The sequence below is a fragment of the Astyanax mexicanus genome, chromosome 20, assembly GCF_023375975.1.
Source record: "Astyanax mexicanus isolate ESR-SI-001 chromosome 20, AstMex3_surface, whole genome shotgun sequence".
Classification (NCBI taxonomy): domain Eukaryota; kingdom Metazoa; phylum Chordata; class Actinopteri; order Characiformes; family Acestrorhamphidae; genus Astyanax; species Astyanax mexicanus.
Window position 1 is genome coordinate 21579416 of NC_064427.1, and position 17452 is coordinate 21596867.

At 38.1% G+C, this 17452-nt stretch overlaps 1 protein-coding gene across 6 annotated transcripts in view; it reads left to right on the plus strand.

Moving 5' to 3' along the window:
* The window catches only part of xpo7 (exportin 7), a 35601-nt gene extending 19220 nt beyond the window's left edge, over positions 1 to 16381 (plus strand). For 2 of the 6 annotated variants that reach the window (XM_049469002.1, XM_049469006.1), the window contains exons 13-29: positions 194 to 302; positions 435 to 570; positions 1773 to 1846; positions 2767 to 2847; positions 3203 to 3266; positions 3420 to 3528; positions 5055 to 5161; positions 5603 to 5691; positions 6591 to 6698; positions 6924 to 7006; positions 7977 to 8191; positions 8296 to 8434; positions 9124 to 9284; positions 10050 to 10148; positions 10682 to 10809; positions 11703 to 12818; positions 12862 to 16381. In XM_049469002.1, coding sequence (XP_049324959.1) covers positions 194 to 302; positions 435 to 570; positions 1773 to 1846; positions 2767 to 2847; positions 3203 to 3266; positions 3420 to 3528; positions 5055 to 5161; positions 5603 to 5691; positions 6591 to 6698; positions 6924 to 7006; positions 7977 to 8191; positions 8296 to 8434; positions 9124 to 9284; positions 10050 to 10148; positions 10682 to 10809; positions 11703 to 11796 — 1796 coding nt within the window. In that variant the 3' untranslated portion in view covers positions 11797 to 12818; positions 12862 to 16381. The remainder of the gene's footprint in view (positions 1 to 193; positions 303 to 434; positions 571 to 1772; positions 1847 to 2766; positions 2848 to 3202; positions 3267 to 3419; positions 3529 to 5054; positions 5162 to 5602; positions 5692 to 6590; positions 6699 to 6923; positions 7007 to 7976; positions 8192 to 8295; positions 8435 to 9123; positions 9285 to 10049; positions 10149 to 10681; positions 10810 to 11702; positions 12819 to 12861) is intronic. The other 4 variants (XM_049469005.1, XM_049469007.1, XM_049469003.1 and 1 more) reach the window with 3 other exon arrangements.
* The last annotated feature ends 1071 nt before the right edge of the window (positions 16382 to 17452 follow it).

Consider the following 17452-nt stretch of genomic DNA (forward strand, 5'->3'; position numbering starts at 1 on the left):
TTATCCCCTTCCATTCTCAACTATCCATGCTCGCACCCATCCATATTTATCCTCACCCACTACCATCCTTATTTATCTTTAAAGGTCCCTTCTCTACTATTTTTGTTTATTAGTATTATTGATTAGTAGTATTCATATTAGTATTGATTAGTAGCCGCAGTATATGATATGTAAAGCCTGTGTATTGTCTCAGCAGGTCGGTTGACGTGGCTGGTGTACATTATCGGTGCAGTTATCGGGGGCAGGGTTTCCTTTGCCAGTACAGACGAACAGGACGCCATGGACGGAGAACTGGTCTGTCGGTGAGGATCTGGTTCAGATTTATTATCATTTTTACTATCTCTATATATAAAAAAAAATAATAAAGAATATTTATTATTCAGACACTAAACGCTCACTCTTAACCTGAGTGTGTGTTCTCTGGTTGTGTGCAGAGTTTTGCAGTTAATGAATCTGACGGACTCCAGACTGGCTCAGGCCGGTAATGAGAAGTTGGAGCTGGCCATGCTCAGCTTCTTCGAGCAGTTCCGCAAAATCTACATCGGAGACCAGGTGCAGAAGTCCTCTAAGGTAATTAACACTGATTATACTTTTTACTGTTTTCAAAGATCTGTGCGCAGTTACATACGTGGACAGTTGGGAATCTAATTCGCACTGTCAGCCAATACTAAAAGGCATGCTTTACACATTCTGGACAAGCTGAGAGATGAAAAACATACGATTAACTGTAGCAGTGCTTGTGTTTCTTTTAGATTACTTAATTTGCAGCCTAATTAAACCTTTAGTAAATTAACTGCCTTTGATATCTCTGAATGGGTAACGCTAATAAAGCCCTTCACTTGCGCATGTTTAGCAGGGTTTTAAGTCTAATTAAGATCTTGTGTTGGTAGCGGCGTCTCTTCAGAATGGAAAGCTATATTAAAACCCTGTAATTTTTTTTTGTTTGTTTTCTTTGTGTTTCATCACTCAGAGACTCAAATGTGAACAGCCTGAGATAAGTGGTGCACAGTAGCTGAACAGAAGCGTAGCGTTGACTGTTTGGCTTTAGGCTGTTCAGGATTCCCCATAAACAAGGGCTGGTTTTCCAGACCCAGATTAAGTCTTAGAATACTGAAAATTTAATAGTAAAACACCACTGGTTCTGGTTCTGCTGTTTAAACCTAGATGAATTAAAAACTCCTATATTGACTAGGCTTAATCCATGTCCACAAAACTGGCCCTAATCCCCCCTCGATTAGTCCTGAGTGTAACTGTAGGCTGTTTAACTGTTTAACTCTATTAAACGTGGAATCTGACCTGGAACTCTGGAGTTATTAAGAAAAACTGAGCTGACAGGATAAAAAAAATGGTTTTATGTGTATTTTTAAGCTAAATTTAAACTGGTGGTTCAATGCATTTGCCTTAATAAAGGTTTATAACTTTATAAATGTTCCAAAAATGTTTTTTGCTTGATTTTATTTGATTTTATTTTTTAGTTTTTTTACATTTTATTTATTTATTTTGCCTCCTTTTCTGATCCAAAAACCTTAATATGAAGTTTTGTCTAATTCTGATCTGTACTTTGAAATTACGATGCACTGGATCAGATTGGGACGCCCCCTAGTGGATGTGTAGTCGGCTGTTTTTTGCTCATTGCCTTCTGTAGTGATTCTGGTAAACACTGCTGCCCTCTGTTCAGTAGTGTCCGAGTGTGTGTTTGTGTGTGTGTGTTAGAGTTGGACTGAAGTGTGTGTGTGTGAGCTAACATATGTGTGTGTGTTTCTGGTTCTCAGCTGTACCGGCGGCTCTCGGAGGTTCTGGGGCTGAATGATGAGACCATGGTGCTAAGTGTGTTTATTGGTAAAATGTGAGTACACACAGACAGTACTAGGGGTGGGCGATATGGCTCTAAAATAATATCACAATATTTCAGGTTATTTCTGACAATATGACAAAACACTGAATAAAAATCAAGAATACACTACTGCAACACAGTAAAACTCTGATTCTATTATTGCATACAGTATGCTGTGGCACACCCCTAACTGAGATAAAAAAAAAAAACAAGAATTTTATCAGATTGTAACAGAAGTCAGTGATCTATGATACTAATGTCGTAATGTACTCCAAATATCTCTATATATTCAGGATTAAAATAAAATGAATATTACTGGACAGATATAATCTTACTCTAGTAGATAAATAATGGGAAATGAGAACAATGTAAATTTTTCTTTTGCTAAAAACAGCAAAAAAGTGGTACCCCGATGTTATAATTACCTCAGGTGGGTGATATGGCACCATATTTCAGGGTATAATATCATTCACAATATTCATGAATGTTAGCGATATTATTGCGTATGATACAATACGGCACACCCCTAGTCAGTACATTGGATCAATATGTCTGTAATCAATTTGTCAATATGGATTTGTATTGATTATTGATTTGCACCAGGAAGTCAAATAATGAAAACTTACTAATTGAATATATAAGTATTGTATTTCTCCTGTATTTGTATGAGTATTGTATCATGTCCCATGGAAGCTATAGGACACAGCACTGACCTTTGGATTTGTGACCATGTAACATTTCATGATCAATGTTAATATTTAATTATGATGCACATTTTATTGATTTTATTTCTATTGGTCCATTCTTCTTGAAATTCTGACTCAATACAGTAAAAGGAGTTTTTTGTCGATATACGTCTCGATGTCAATGAATTGTTCATAGAGGTTGGGTAAAGTGTGTGCTTCTGTTGATGTTTTCTGTTTCTGTTTCAGAATCACCAATCTGAAGTACTGGGGACAGTGTGAACCAATCACCTCCAAAACACTACAGCTCCTCAACGACCTGTCCATCGGATATCCTTCACACACACTGCTCAACCTGGAGTTGCATTAGATTATAATTATAACACTTACAGGATAGATTTTGCTACTGTGGTTTAATCAGAGATTTGTTTGGACTCTTGGTGCTGTTTGTTTTGACAGGTGGTAAAATAGTTATCACAAATCCGGTTTATTATCAGGTTAAACTGCACCTGAACAGCCATTTAGCTCAAACATGAGGGTAGAGTATATTAGATAGTCAGGTTGGGTCGGATTAAGGTTGATTCACTTCATTCATGTTCTCACCACAAACAAAAGTTTGATTGGAACCAGGCTGAGACCACTTCCTCGTGTGTTTGATGTGAGTGTTTCCTTAACCCCTGTGTACGTACAGCAGTGTGAGGAAACTGGTGAAGCTCAGTGCAGTCCAGTTCATGCTCAACAACCACACGGTATGTCAGCTCATCTTTATTATTAAACCACTCTTTTATGGCAGTTAATGAATGCCAGTTATACACTTATAAATGTAATCAATTAATTATTTATACTGATAATGTGATGTAATGTCTACTGATTGGTTGATTGATTGATTTATTGATTGACAGAGCGAGCACTTTTCCTTCCTGGGCGTGAACAATCAGTCTAACCTCAGTGACATGAGGTGTAGAACCACCTTCTACACGGCGCTCGGCAGACTGTTGATGGTCGACCTGGGTGAGATGCTATCTTTATATGTTTTATTAGTTTATTATATATTAACTTACAAAATCTTCTGTCTGAGTGTGTGTAAGATTTGTCTAAGTGACTTTGAGTTAGCAGTTGTGTTTCTACAACATAGCAACCACCAGGGAGTTTATGGAAACCACTTGACAATGCCATGTTAACCACTTGGGATACCTTAGCAACAACCTTAGCAAAAAAAAAACATTGCAACCACTTGGATGCTTCAGTATGGATGTAAAGCACCTGGAAATCCGTAGCAACTACTTAGCAAAACCTTGAGATTTAGTAGAAAACAGCTAGCAACACCTTGCTGTTGACCTCTTAGCAACACCATAGCAACAACCTGGAAAAACATAGCGACCATTTAGCAATGCCATGTTAACTGTTTGGGAAGCCAGGCCAACAATTTAGCAACACCCTGGGATTGAGTGGAAAACAGCTAGCAACACCTTGCTGTTGACCACTTAGAAACAGCCTGAGAAACCATAGCAACCACTTAGAAACACCCTGAGATTCAGTGGCAGACGACTAGTAACAGCTTACTATTGACCACTTAGCAACACCATAGCAACAACCTGGAAAACCATAGCAACCACTTAGCATCAACATGGATGGAAACCACCTGGATTTTTTTAGGAAGTGGAATCTTCTTTAGCTGCATAACCTTCCTGCATTATTGAAGTTATTATTATTATTATTATTATTATTATTATTATTATTATTATTATTATTAACAGTAGTAATAATAGTAATAAAGGTAATAGTAGAAGTATTAATAATAATATTAATAATAATAACTATAAAAATGTATTATTGTTTATAATATATTATTAATAATAATAAAAATAATAATAATAAAGTTAATAATAAATAAAATAATTAATAGCACTAAGTAGTGCTGTGCGATATAACGATAAGTATCGTTTCTACAGTAATTTCATCAATTATTCATGCAAATATATAAAGTAGGCTATAATGAAATGTATTGGCGTGGTCACTTTGCATAAACTGGGTTTATATAAGTGATAATAAAGTAATCTTCAAAAAAAAAGCTTCATAATGTGGTTTTGCGACGCGACTCTGATTTACGTTATTTGACGGGCACTTTAAAAAATTATAATTTAGTTTTTTTTGATAACTCAATTTAAATACCTGTATAATTTTGAAAAAAAAAATAGCTACTGGATCTACCTTATCTGTTTTCATTTGATATATATATATATATATATATATTGCTGCAATAAAAGGTAGTCATTCTCATTTTTGAAAGTTTGGTTTAATGTTACTTTGAAATAAAGTTGGAAAAAAAAAGTAAGCAATTATATTATTTTGTCATATTTTTTGAAGAAAAACTGAAAACATACTTAAATGTGGTTTATCATGATATATATCGTTATCGTGATATTAAATAATTCATATCGTGATATATGATATTTCCCATATCGCTTGGCACTAGCGCTAAGAAGTAGTACCATGTGCAAAACAATCTTATAGCTGATCTATATCTGTGTTTGCAGGTGAGGATGAGGATCAGTTTGAGCAGTTCATGCTTCCTCTCACAGCGGCGTTCGAAGCCGTCGCTCAGATGTTCAGCACCAACACCTTTAATGAGCAGGAGGCCAAAGTAAGTCCAGGAGTTCACACAAACTGCTTAGAGGCTAATTTGCATGGCAAATTTTGCAGTGGCAGTTATAAGTATCATAAGTAGTAAAATGTCAGTTTTCTAAATACCTGTGGATGAATAAATGAAGTTACACCTATAAAGCTCCTTTCTGGACACCCAAAAATGCTTTACAATCACATTTTACACACAACTGTTTATACTCATCAAACAACAGCCAGCCAATCTCGCACAGCATACTCTCAAACAGAAACCACTGTCCATCAATATCTGGAGTTACAGTCATATACACATATACACACCAGCACAATGTATAGTATCTGATTTTTACCTGATTGCCATGTTTGTGAACTGTGGGAGGAAACCCACATGCAAACCACTATGCTACTATTAAGCTGTTAATAAGTGTTTATAAATGTGTGGGTGTGTTCTCCTTTCTTCCAGAGAACGTTAGTGGGTTTGGTGCGAGACCTGAGGGGAATCGCCTTTGCCTTTAACGCCAAGACCAGCTTTATGATGCTCTTTGACTGGATGTATCCTTCAGATCTGCTGTACACAGCTGCTTTTCTCCAGACCTGTTTCAGCTACACCCAGTTTACATGTTCTGACTCACCTGCTTTACTATTTTACTAGCTTTTTGTGATCTGGTCTGTAGCTCTCCCACTGTTTCTAAAGATTTGATTTTAGTCCTGATTTTTAGTTGCTTATATATGCTTATTGTAGTTCATTACATCCTTTCAGAATTACAGTGTGAAAGATATGAGTATTTTAGAGCTCCTCCTGTGCTTTCTGTCGTGCATTACAGCAGGAAAATGTGGCCTACTTACAGTTATTTATGTCATGTGTGACACAGGTGTGTCGTTTGTGTGTAAAGACTAAAACACCTCAGATCTGATTTAGGTCATTTTAGTTTGTCATATTGAAACCTTCAAGCTAAAGGAAAAAATCCACAAGGAGAGCAGAAAGTGAGTGTGAATAGAAAGGAAAATAGACAGCAGCAGTGAATCAGGGCATTAGTGGTGAAAAAAGGAGATAAGAGCTTATAAATATTTAGACTGATTTGTTTCGTCCAATAATATTAGAAGACTTCTTTCGCAGCCCTGTGATGTTCTTTATAAATTGACCAAATGTTCTACAGATTGCGACTGCGGCGTCAAAGGAAAATAAAAGAATAAAAACTTGACAAAACTTGATACTTACAAGCTCATAGAGATTCTGAGTGTAGGATTAAAGTGAAACTTAATGTGAAGCATTTTTTTTTGTGCATGCGTGCCACTTACTGTACAAAGCGTGAACCTTTCAGACCGATGTCCAATACGGGATTTGGACCACTTTTACCTGCTGTGTGAATGTAACCTTCCTGTTGCTCTAGTTTATGTCATAATCTATGTTAATATTTGACTTTGTCCTTAACCTGGCTGCTTTGAAACAGCTACCCCTCCTACATCCCCATCCTGCAGAGGGCAATAGAGCTGTGGTATCATGTGCCTGCCTGCACGACACCTGTGCTCAAACTGATGGCAGAACTGGTGCACAACAGGTAATGACAGCTGCATGCTGTGTCTAAGTTTATTAGATCATTAGAGGGAATTATCACCATGAATTAGTTATTTGTGACAGTTTGTGTAATCTTCCATTGCTGTATATTCTGTATACTTTTCTGTAGGAACAACATGATGTTATGGACATGCCCGGTTTGTGTGGGTGTGTGTGTGTTGCTCTGTTTGTTCTTGACGTTGGAATTTGCTGTGTTTTTCTTTCTCAGGTCGCAGAGATTACAATTTGATGTTTCGTCGCCAAACGGGATCCTGCTGTTCAGAGAGACGAGTAAGATGATAACGACGTACGGTAAGTCTGGACATCATCAGAGTGCTCTTTAAAGAGGACTGAGTGGTTAAAAATGCTGTTGTGATGCCATTTTTCACTGAAAGCTTGTCTCAAATTGGCTACTGTGTTAAGCTACGGTGAGCAGCTACTGTGCTAGGCTACGGCACTAGGCTATAGTGTTAGGCTATGGCCATAGGCTACGGCACTAGGCTATAGTGTTAGGCTATGGCCATAGGCTCCGGCACTAGGCTATAGTGTTAGGCTATGGCCATTGGCTACGGCACCAGCTCCAGGTACCACCATCACGGTACTGATCCTGACGTAATTATTAATATTAGGGTGACCAAACGTCCCTATTTCCCAAGACATGTCCGTATTTCACGTCCTGTCCCGGGTTTTTTTCAAAAAGTGAAAGGTTTTTTAAATTACCTTAATTGGAACATTAAATTAACAGGCACTAGGGCACTGCGCACAGCGCTGCATGTGACATAATCCCTGAGCTGCCTCAGTGAGAGCAGTAGACAGCGTCGGGTTAATCGGGTAAATATTGATAGAGTTGTAGAGTTGTGACCCAACGGGGGAGGAGTTCCTCTGACTGAGTCTTGGTTCCTCGTAAGGTTTCTTCCTCTTTATGTAAGGTATTTTTTCCTTGCCACTGTGTCACCACAATAATTGGCATCTCTGTTGTGCTGCTCATAAGAGGCATGGACCTGTTTTTCTCTGTGAAGCTGCTTTGTAAAACTTCTGTTGTAAAAAAGAGCTATATAAATAAAAATTAATTGAATTCTTATAGTTGTATTAAACATCTTCCTTAGTACAAATAAATCTGTGTCATGGTCAGTACCGTGATATTCAACAAATTTTAATACTCTATCATGTTTTACTACACCCAAAGTCTTCTTTAAGGCTTTTTCTGCAGAAAACCTAAGATTTTGATGGAACCTTGTATTCACACTAAAAGTGATGTTTTTACTTTTTTGTGTGTGTTTAGGGAACCGTATCCTGACTCTTGGTGAGGTGCCGAAGGATCAGGTATACGCTCTGAAGCTGAAGGGCATTTCCATCTGCTTCTCCATGCTCAAAGCCGTGCTCAGCGGGAACTACGTCAACTTCGGCGTTTTCCGACTTTACGGCGACGATGCGCTCGACAACGCCCTGCAGACCTTCATTAAGCTGCTGCTGTCCATCCCACACAGCGACCTGCTGGTGAGTCCTACGGACCTCATATGAGGTCCAAACTTTACCAAACTACCAGACGAGTTTACCACCTGAAATCTGTTCTGACCGTGTTTGTGTCCGTTTCTCTGCAGGACTATCCGAAGCTCAGTCAGTCGTATTACTCGCTGCTGGAGGTGCTCACCCAGGACCACATGAACTTCATCGCCAGCCTGGAGCCCCATGTGGTCCTCTACATCCTGTCTTCTATTTCTGAGGGGCTCACAGCACTTGGTGGGAATCACTGCTATCTCCAATACACTTATATATTCTTATATATTACTGTGTACGTGCTTGTTGTTTTTGCCTTGTGTTTATTTTCGTATTAGTATTTAATTATTAAATAATAGTGTTGTACCTTTTTGGACACTCCAAACTTGCCAAGCTGCTGTGCATGTTAGCATAGTGGCTTCAACTCTGCCGAGGCCAGCTGTTGTGGCGATCCTGCTCCAAATGTAATTTTTTTTTTATTGTATATTGCATATTGTTGGAATAGGAGATGTTTTTATGACAGAATATTTTTATTTAGAGTCTTATTTTGGTCCTGCACTCTGCCATCTTGCGTGCACAGTGCCTCTACGGGAGGAGCTACATTTTTACAGGGCGGGACCAGTTATAAACACACCCTCAGGGCGCCTTTAGTCCACATTTCATCTTCACTGTTTATAGAGATGACCTGTTTACTGCATATTATAGTTTAATATGTTGAATTTGGTTTTTTTTTATCTTAAGCTTTGTATTTTACATTCTCAGCAGACACCTTTGAGTTTGAATTTTGACTATTTTTGCAAATCTTGCAAACGCTGATATTAATAGGTGAATTTATTATGTGTGAGACTGAGTTAGTATAGTATGTATAGTCTGTGTGCAGCCTGAACATTTCTCCTCAGGTTTTAATGGGTCTGCGTCTCTCTGTCCTGCAGATACGATGGTGTGTACGGGCTGCTGCTCCAGTCTGGACCACATAGTGACCTACCTGTTTAAGCAGCTCTCCCGCAGCACCAAGAAACGAGCAGCACCCATGGCTCAGGAGAGCGACCGCTTCTTCCACATAATGCAGCAGCACCCGGAGATGATCCAACAGGTGCCTCTCACTGTCTGATCCCTTATCGCTTCATTATTATTGTTTAAATACAAACTTTGTATATTGCTTCTTTGCCTTATGATGCCTGAACAATAGGGCTGCAACGATTAGTTGATATAATTGATAATGTCAATTATTTAAATTTGTCGACTCTAAATTTCTTTGTTGACTAAATGTTAATTTGTAACATTTACCACATTACACAAAGTGCTGGGGACAGAAGTGCAATGGGAGATGGGTTAACAGCTTACTCACACAGTTTACACAACTTAGTTTGTGTCTCCAAAAGTGACCAAACACAACAGATTACATATTTAATTACTAAATATCAGTACTTTCCACGTTTTAAACAACATTCCGATATTTAAATGCCATTTAAGTTTCATGTTCAGCTGTTTCTATCATTTTTATGGAGGACATGGCAGAAATAATCGTTGACTAATCGAAAAAATTATCGCCAGATTAGTCTACTACCAAATTAATCATTAGTTGCAGCCCTATGATCACACTTATATTTTGTGAATATAAAAAAATTGTTCCCAATTATTTGTAATTTTTATAATGTATTTATTATTTATATAATGTATTTTTGTTAAATGTTGTCCAATTTATTTGTCTGACTTTAAGACATAGTTTTTTTGTCATCACTTGCTCCTGTTATTAGTGATATTGGTATTTTTGTGGTTAAGTAGCTTCACTAATGAACTAAAACAGCACCGTTATTGTATTCCTATTAAGTAATGTTTGTGTGAATGTCTCCTGCAGATGTTGTCCACAGTGCTAAATATCATCATATTTGAAGACTGCAGGAATCAGTGGTCCATGTCTCGACCGCTGCTAGGCCTCATCCTCCTCAATGAGAAGGTAAATTACCCCCTGCTGCTGCTCTGCACTGATGCACTGATACTGTGTGTAGCTCTCTAGATGATGGAAATGGCCTGCAGTAATAAAAGTGAATAAGGTCAGATAGGACTGTTATGTTCATAATTTAATTGAAGATGCTCCTGGTGAGCAAAAGAACTGTGCAAAACTGTGCTGCATGTATAGACTGCAATTTGCCTTTAAAATGTGTTGGACACAGCAAGCACAACATATATATATATATATATATATCAACCATATACCGTACGACAGTGTGCTTTATATTCCGGTGCGCCTTATGTATAAATTCTACCAGTCAGGTAATAAGGAGCAGTAAAGCCACTCCACTGAAGGTATAGCGTTCAATAGGAGTTAATAATTAGCACCAAGGCTGGAGCAGTATTAGCATTAGCCATTAAACGATTGTTTAGATGCAAGTATATTGAATTAATTTATTTGATGGATTGAATAAGCCCTTGACGGCATTGTTGGGTATTGGTAAGAACCTGCTCTAAATTGTGTGATTTTGTGTTCAGTATTTTGCAGATTTAAGAAACAGCATTGTGAACAGTCAGCCTCCAGAGAAGCAGCAGGCCATGCACTTATGCTTTGAGAATTTAATGGAGGGAATAGAGCGGAACTTGCTCACTAAAAACCGAGACAGGTAACTTTTTTTATTCATTTGATTTTTATTTAAAATGTATGTAAGTTTGGCAAAACTAAATGAATAATCTTCTCCCTTGTTGCATTCATGCTGTTGTTTACTTCATAGTTCAATGTAAATCTGGCAGTAGTTCTTTATATTCTGACAGAATCTGATAATGAATGGATTAGGGCTGTAAAAAATAGTCAACATTAAAGACATCTACTCTAAAAAACAATTAAATGTAAAATTTCAAGGATTCTTAAATCCTTGAAATTTTACATTTAAATTTTTGATTTATAAAAATTATGATTGAAAAAAAATTATGATGAAAATAATTGATTTGCCTTACAAGAGCCTTACTAATAGTGAGAACAAATGGAGGGCATGACAAAAATAATTGTGATTTAATCAACCAATCTGAAAAAATAATCAGCAGATTAGTCGACTAATAAGAAAGTCATTAGTTACAGCCCTAAAATGGAATGGATATTTTACATGGACTTCCATTGAAAAATAAGCAGTTTTTTCTTTCTTCGTTCTGTAAAATGTGATATAGTGTTTATGGTGTGATGGTGAGATTTGTAGTAGGAACACTATTGTACTGTTGAACTCTTAGGGTGTGAACTGTGATATTATAAATGTTTAGTGTTTAATAAATTTTTTAAATGGTGTTTCTGTGTAAATGCAAGATAAAACACATTTATCCAATCGTTAAATTTCATTTATACAATCGTGCAAAAAGTGGTTAAGTTAATAAATCGTTAATATAGCGTGGTATTTGCAATTTTGCCTTTTTGTGAGAAATAATTCATTTAGTTTTATATTTTTTTTTCCCCCCAAATTTTATATTTATGTCCATTTCAATGAATAACCCACTCTAATATCCAGATATCTATATCTCTCTCCTGCAGGTTTACACAGAACCTTTCAGTATTTAGGAGAGAAGTGAACGACTCCATGAAGAATTCCACGTACGGCGTAAACAGCAACGACATGATGAGCTGACATTCCACCACCACGCAGCACCAGGCGTGGCTCGGGCCGCCGCAGTCCGCCCCCCCTGCCCCCCCGGCCCGGACGCCAGGGGACCACCGCTACGCAAGCCTGCACACCCTGAACCCCTAAACCCTGCCCTCACACGCCCCACAGCCCCTCCTCTGACTCCTCCCCTTTTTATATATATACACATATAAATATATACATATTTTAAAGCCAGTTTCTCGGGGTCTCCTGACCGAGAGTGTGAGGTCGGGGGGACAGCGTGGATCGATCGGGGGGTTAGGGGTGTGTAGGAGTAGAGTTGGGAGTGTATGTGTGTATGAGTGTGTGTGTGTGTGAGGTGGGGGGGTGGATCTAGGGACGTGGGTTTGGGGTTGAGTGAGTGTGTGAGAGAAAGTGTGTGTGTGTGTGTGTTTGATTAAGTAGACAGACTATAAGAGGTATGATGTGGGTTGGCACCAGCATGTGGTTGTATTTCCAACTAAATACAGGAGGTGTGTGTGTGTGTGTGTGTGTGTGTGTGTGTGTGTGTAAAGGCTGAATTATTTTTTCTGTTTCAAGTCAATGCTGAGTCTACGGCATAACCTGCAAAAGTGAGCATTTATAATTGTGCATTAGTGTGTCTGCGTCAAGCTGCAGTTACACCTCCAAACCACTAGTTGGGAATGCAAGTACAACTCCACCCCAAAGATGGGAATGCGATTACACCTTTAAACCACTAGTTGGCGCTACTATTTGGCTACGAAGGTGGTAATGCAATTACACCTCCAAATCACTAGTTGGCAACAAAGGGGGAAATGCAAAGGCATGAAAACAATGTTCAGTGTATCAGTCACAGTTTTTGCAGTCTGTGTTGCCATGGTACATATTTGTTTATTTCTGAGGAAGCGAACATCAGAAACGGAACCGTGAAGCATGGACACCAACATTTATTGGTATGCTGAACATCATATTCTCACATTTGCTTCCAACTAGTGGTTTGGAGGTGTAACTGCATTTCCACATTGCTTCCAACTAGTGGTTTGGAGGTGTAACTGCATTTCCACATTGCTGCCAACTAGTGGTCTGGAGGTGTAACTGCATTTCCACCTTGCTGCCAACTAGAGGTTTGGATGTGTAACTGCATTTCCATTTTTGCCTCCAACTAGTGGATTGTAGATGTAACTGCATTTTCATTTTTGCCTCCAACTAGCGGTTTGGAGGTCTAATTGCAGAGCATCGCAAACGCACAAACACACAAGTATAAACGTTCACAACTGCGAAGGCCACTTGCGTGAACTACACTGTAGATTCTGTGTATACTTGACATAAAAACATATATAAATCTGCCTTTAGTGTGTGTGTTCGTGTATAAATGTGTGCATAAGTGTGTTTGTGTGTGTGTGTATGTATAAGGTGTGTGTGTAATTGGGGGGAGGGGGATGAGCTGGACTATGTAGTGCTCTGCTTCTGCCTGCCTTGTATAGAAACACACAAACAAGAGACGTGTACATTTTTTTCATAACATTTTCAACGATGTTTATAATGATTACAGTTTAAGAAAAAAAAACGACAAAAAAAACAGTGTGATTGAAAAACAAACGAGAAAAAAAATCTTTTTACAAGTCTAGTTTAGTGCAGCTGTGCTGAAGTGTGGGGTGTCTGTGTGAGGAGAGTTCTTCTATTCAGGCCGGGCGTGTTCTGTTTTTTTTTTTGGTGTGACTGACTGAAGGATGTCCGTGATTGGTTGGTTGGTTTTGTTGGTCGATTGGTTGGTTGGTTGGGTGGGTGGAGGTGTGGCGGGAGGGTTCTACAGGAATACACGTTGTACATTTTCCTCAAACTGAACCTGAGCGGCGCACGAGAATTCTGTAAATACGGCAGTGCTTGTTCGTGGCCAGAAGGGGGCGCTAGCAGCCCTGAAACTACCAAGATGAGTTAAAAACATCAACCTTTCCTCCCTGCTCTCTCTCTCTCATCGCTGCTGATGCTGCTCTCGGCCTTTAGGCTCCCTAAACTGAGCATTAAAGCGATAGTTTGGCTTATGTGCTAATGCCTGCTTATGTACACCAATTAGCATTTTGCTAAAATCGTTCAGTAGTCTTTAATAGACTTGTTTACGTGGTTGGTTTTGTCATTGTGATTTAAGAACATGGGTCATGTTCAGGCTGCTACTGTTTTTAGCTGTGCTAACATACACTAACTGTCCAAAAAATTGTGGACACCCTTTCTGATAAATGAGTTAACAGCTACGTCCCTTACCATAGCATCAAAACCAAAATCTAGTACCAATACTTTTGCCCATATACATAGTGTACACCATACCATGTATGTTAAAGTTTGTTAGCAATTACTGAACACCTACACTCCTCAGTGAATGATGCTAATGGTTTTAGCATGCTAACTGGTGTACATAATGGCTTTTGTAATCTGCTATACTAGCCTTGTAATGCTAACTCTTCAACATTAAAAAAATTAACTGGTTGAGTTAAAAACGCAAGGATAAAATTGTTGTGTACATCGTCGGCCCAACTGTCGCTTTAAAGCAGGACAGCTCGACTCGGACCTGCTCAAACACACCTGTACACACCTGTAATGAACTGCTAATGGTGTGTTGGGGCAGGTAGGTTAAAGGTAAAGACAGGCTTTATATCTAGCCGTATCCAAGGCTGTATTCAAACCGCAGGTGAATCAGATTTGTTTCTGTAATCAGATCAGATTTGTCTGTTTGGCTATCGCATATCCAAGTATCTACGTGGGTTGCTATGGTATCAAGGTCTGATTATTATCACATTTGAGACCACTTCCAAATATGGTTTTAGAAACTATTTGCAAAAAGCAGATTTTATGCTTTCTTGCTGTTTATGTTTAGACTGCCAACCGAAAATCTGATTCTGATAGATTTTTGATGGTCTGAACAGCCCTTAATGCAATTCTTATCAGATTTGTCTCAATCAGATGGGTCTTAGTCTAGACGCTCAGATCGGATTTCAGTGCTTTTTTTTGTCACAACAACAATTTGAATTAGTGAGGGAGGTGTGTTTCATTTTCTCAAATCAGATCAGATCTAATCACAAGCGTATCTGCATTGGTTGCTGTGGTGCATCGTCTTCTTCTACCCCAGTGCTTTCATTACTTTGGATCTGATCAATCTGATTATCAACATATCTACACTGAATCCAGGTTAATTTTTTATAGTCTGAATGGCCATGAATCACATGCAATCTGATCTGGATTTTTTACAAATTGGACTCACACTGCATTTAAAGGTGGTTTAAATGTGATTATAATTAGATTTGTACAGATGCATCTCAGTCTGGATGCACAGATCAGATTTCAGTGTATCTTTTTTTTTTTATCATTCACAACACGACAAAACCAGAGTAAGATAATTGTGTTTGGGTTTATTCTTCTCAAATCACATTGAATCTGTGATTGAGATTGATTGTGTAAAGTGGTTTAGATTGGATTTGCCTGTCTAGGCATCACAAGCCTATCCATCACTTTGTTTTTTTTTTGTTTTTTTTTTATGTCATTGAAATCCAATTTGAGCGTTTAGACTGAGATGCATCTGTACAAATCTAATTATATAATCACATTTCAAACTACTTCCAAATGTGGTTTAGATCTGATTTGCTCAAATCAGTTTTTCTGTTGTTTTTAACTGTCCAAACCTAAGAAAAAAAAAACAATCTGGATACAATCAAAACAAAAAACAAAAACATCAGATACCAGATATGGGCTGGCAGTCTGAATATAGCATTAACACAAATCTGATCACTTGCGAAGCGTTTTAAAGTGTGGACACAGTCATCTCAACAGATCTGAAGATTAAAGAAACAAATCTGATTCGCTTGCAGTCTGAACTGAACGTAGCCTAAATATCGGACGTCCGCCTTCGAGTGTCCGATCCCCGCTCTCTCTCTGTGGGAAGTGATTAGATAATCAGACTGATAATCGTGGTGGTAGTATTGCAGTCGTTCGGCTCTGAGCTTTTCTTCAGCTTTTTGTCGGTTTCTTCGCGCTAACGTTTTCCTTTGATCTTCACAGGCTTCCAGTGTAACAGTAGCTGTGTGGTGGAGCGGGCGTGGCTCCGTAACTAGGCCTGTAGGATGTAGCCTGTACATTTACCAATCAGCTGGTACTTAATTACGTCATCGTCACAGCAGGAACCAATCATCACACCCGCCGGCTGCCTCTAGCTTTAACCCCTCCCCCTTCTCCCTCGTCCGAATACGAATTACCCCCTCTGAAGAATTCCGATTTTTTTTAATAATGAGAAGATAAATAATGCATCAGAATTATGGTAGATTTACAGTCAGATCCAGAAAGGAATATTTTAGCAACTTGTGCTACTCTCGACAGGATGTTGCTGCTAACTGTTTGTGAAGAATCTAGCTCATCTCTTTAACCGCGTCCCATGACTTCTTCTGGATGTTCCTCCGAGTTCCTCCCTCTTCCTTTTTCTCCTCTTTTGGTTCTGATGTGAATGTGTCTGTTTGGCGACTGTGTGTTGAGTCTTTGAGTGATCAGGTAGCTGGTTGAATTGTTTGGATGTCTGCTACATATAGTGTAAGCATTGTGACTGCAAAATAAACATCATTGGTTTGTACGAACGTGTATTTATTGGCTTTATATATTGGGACACCTTAAATTCAGGGATGCAGACTGCCCCTTAGAGTCTGTGGAGCAAAGTGCATGAGAATGAGAGTCTGATAATTATAAACTAATAAATACAGTAAATTTGGGTTTAATTTACAGTCTGTTGGATCCTCGCTTTCTTCAAATACAGACTCAAATTGAGTATTAAGTATATCTTTAAAATGTTTGATCTAAAGAAAGTTTACACACATACTACAAAAAAAATCTGATCAGCTAAACTGAGTAAATTAAACTCTTTAAGAAACAATATCTCTTTAAATTTCATCCTAAAGCTGTTTATTTTGGAAAACTATTGTAAACAATTTAAACCTTGTAAATGCGCTGCTGCTCCTGGACATTTAATCAATTTAACAAATGCTTTTTTTTTTTTTACTGTTTTTCAATATTTAAAATGTTTTGCTTTAAAGATTTAATACTCATCCAAACTAAAAAGAAAAACATATGGAATTACTTAGTAAACAAAAGAAGTGTTAAAACACTAAAATATGTTTTAGATTTTACATTATTCAAAGTAGCACCTCTTGCTTAGATGAATCTCTGCTGGATTTTCTCAGTCGACTTTATGAGGTAGAGTCACCTGGAATTTAGGCTTTCAGTTAACAGCTGTGCTGAACTTCTCAAGAGTTAATTACTTGAATTACTTGTCTCTTAATAAAGTGTTTGAGAGCATCAGTTGAAAAGTAGTGAAGAGGTAGCGTTACAGGTATACAGTGATTAGCTCTATTAGTAACATTATAATCCATATTATGGCAAGAACAACTCAATTAAGTAAGGGAAAAAAAGTTCAACTTTAAAAGTATCCTCAAATGTAGTCATCACAAAGACCATGAAAAATGTTATAATGATGAAACTGGCACTCATCAGGACCACTCCAGGAAAGGATGTGCAAGAGTTCACCTTGTTTTCCAGTCAAAAGAGCTGATAATATATTAGGAAAATGGTTGTATAAACAAGGAGGTGGTCATAAAATGATTTGACTGATCATTGTTCTGATCCATGAAGTAAAACACAAACACTAGGA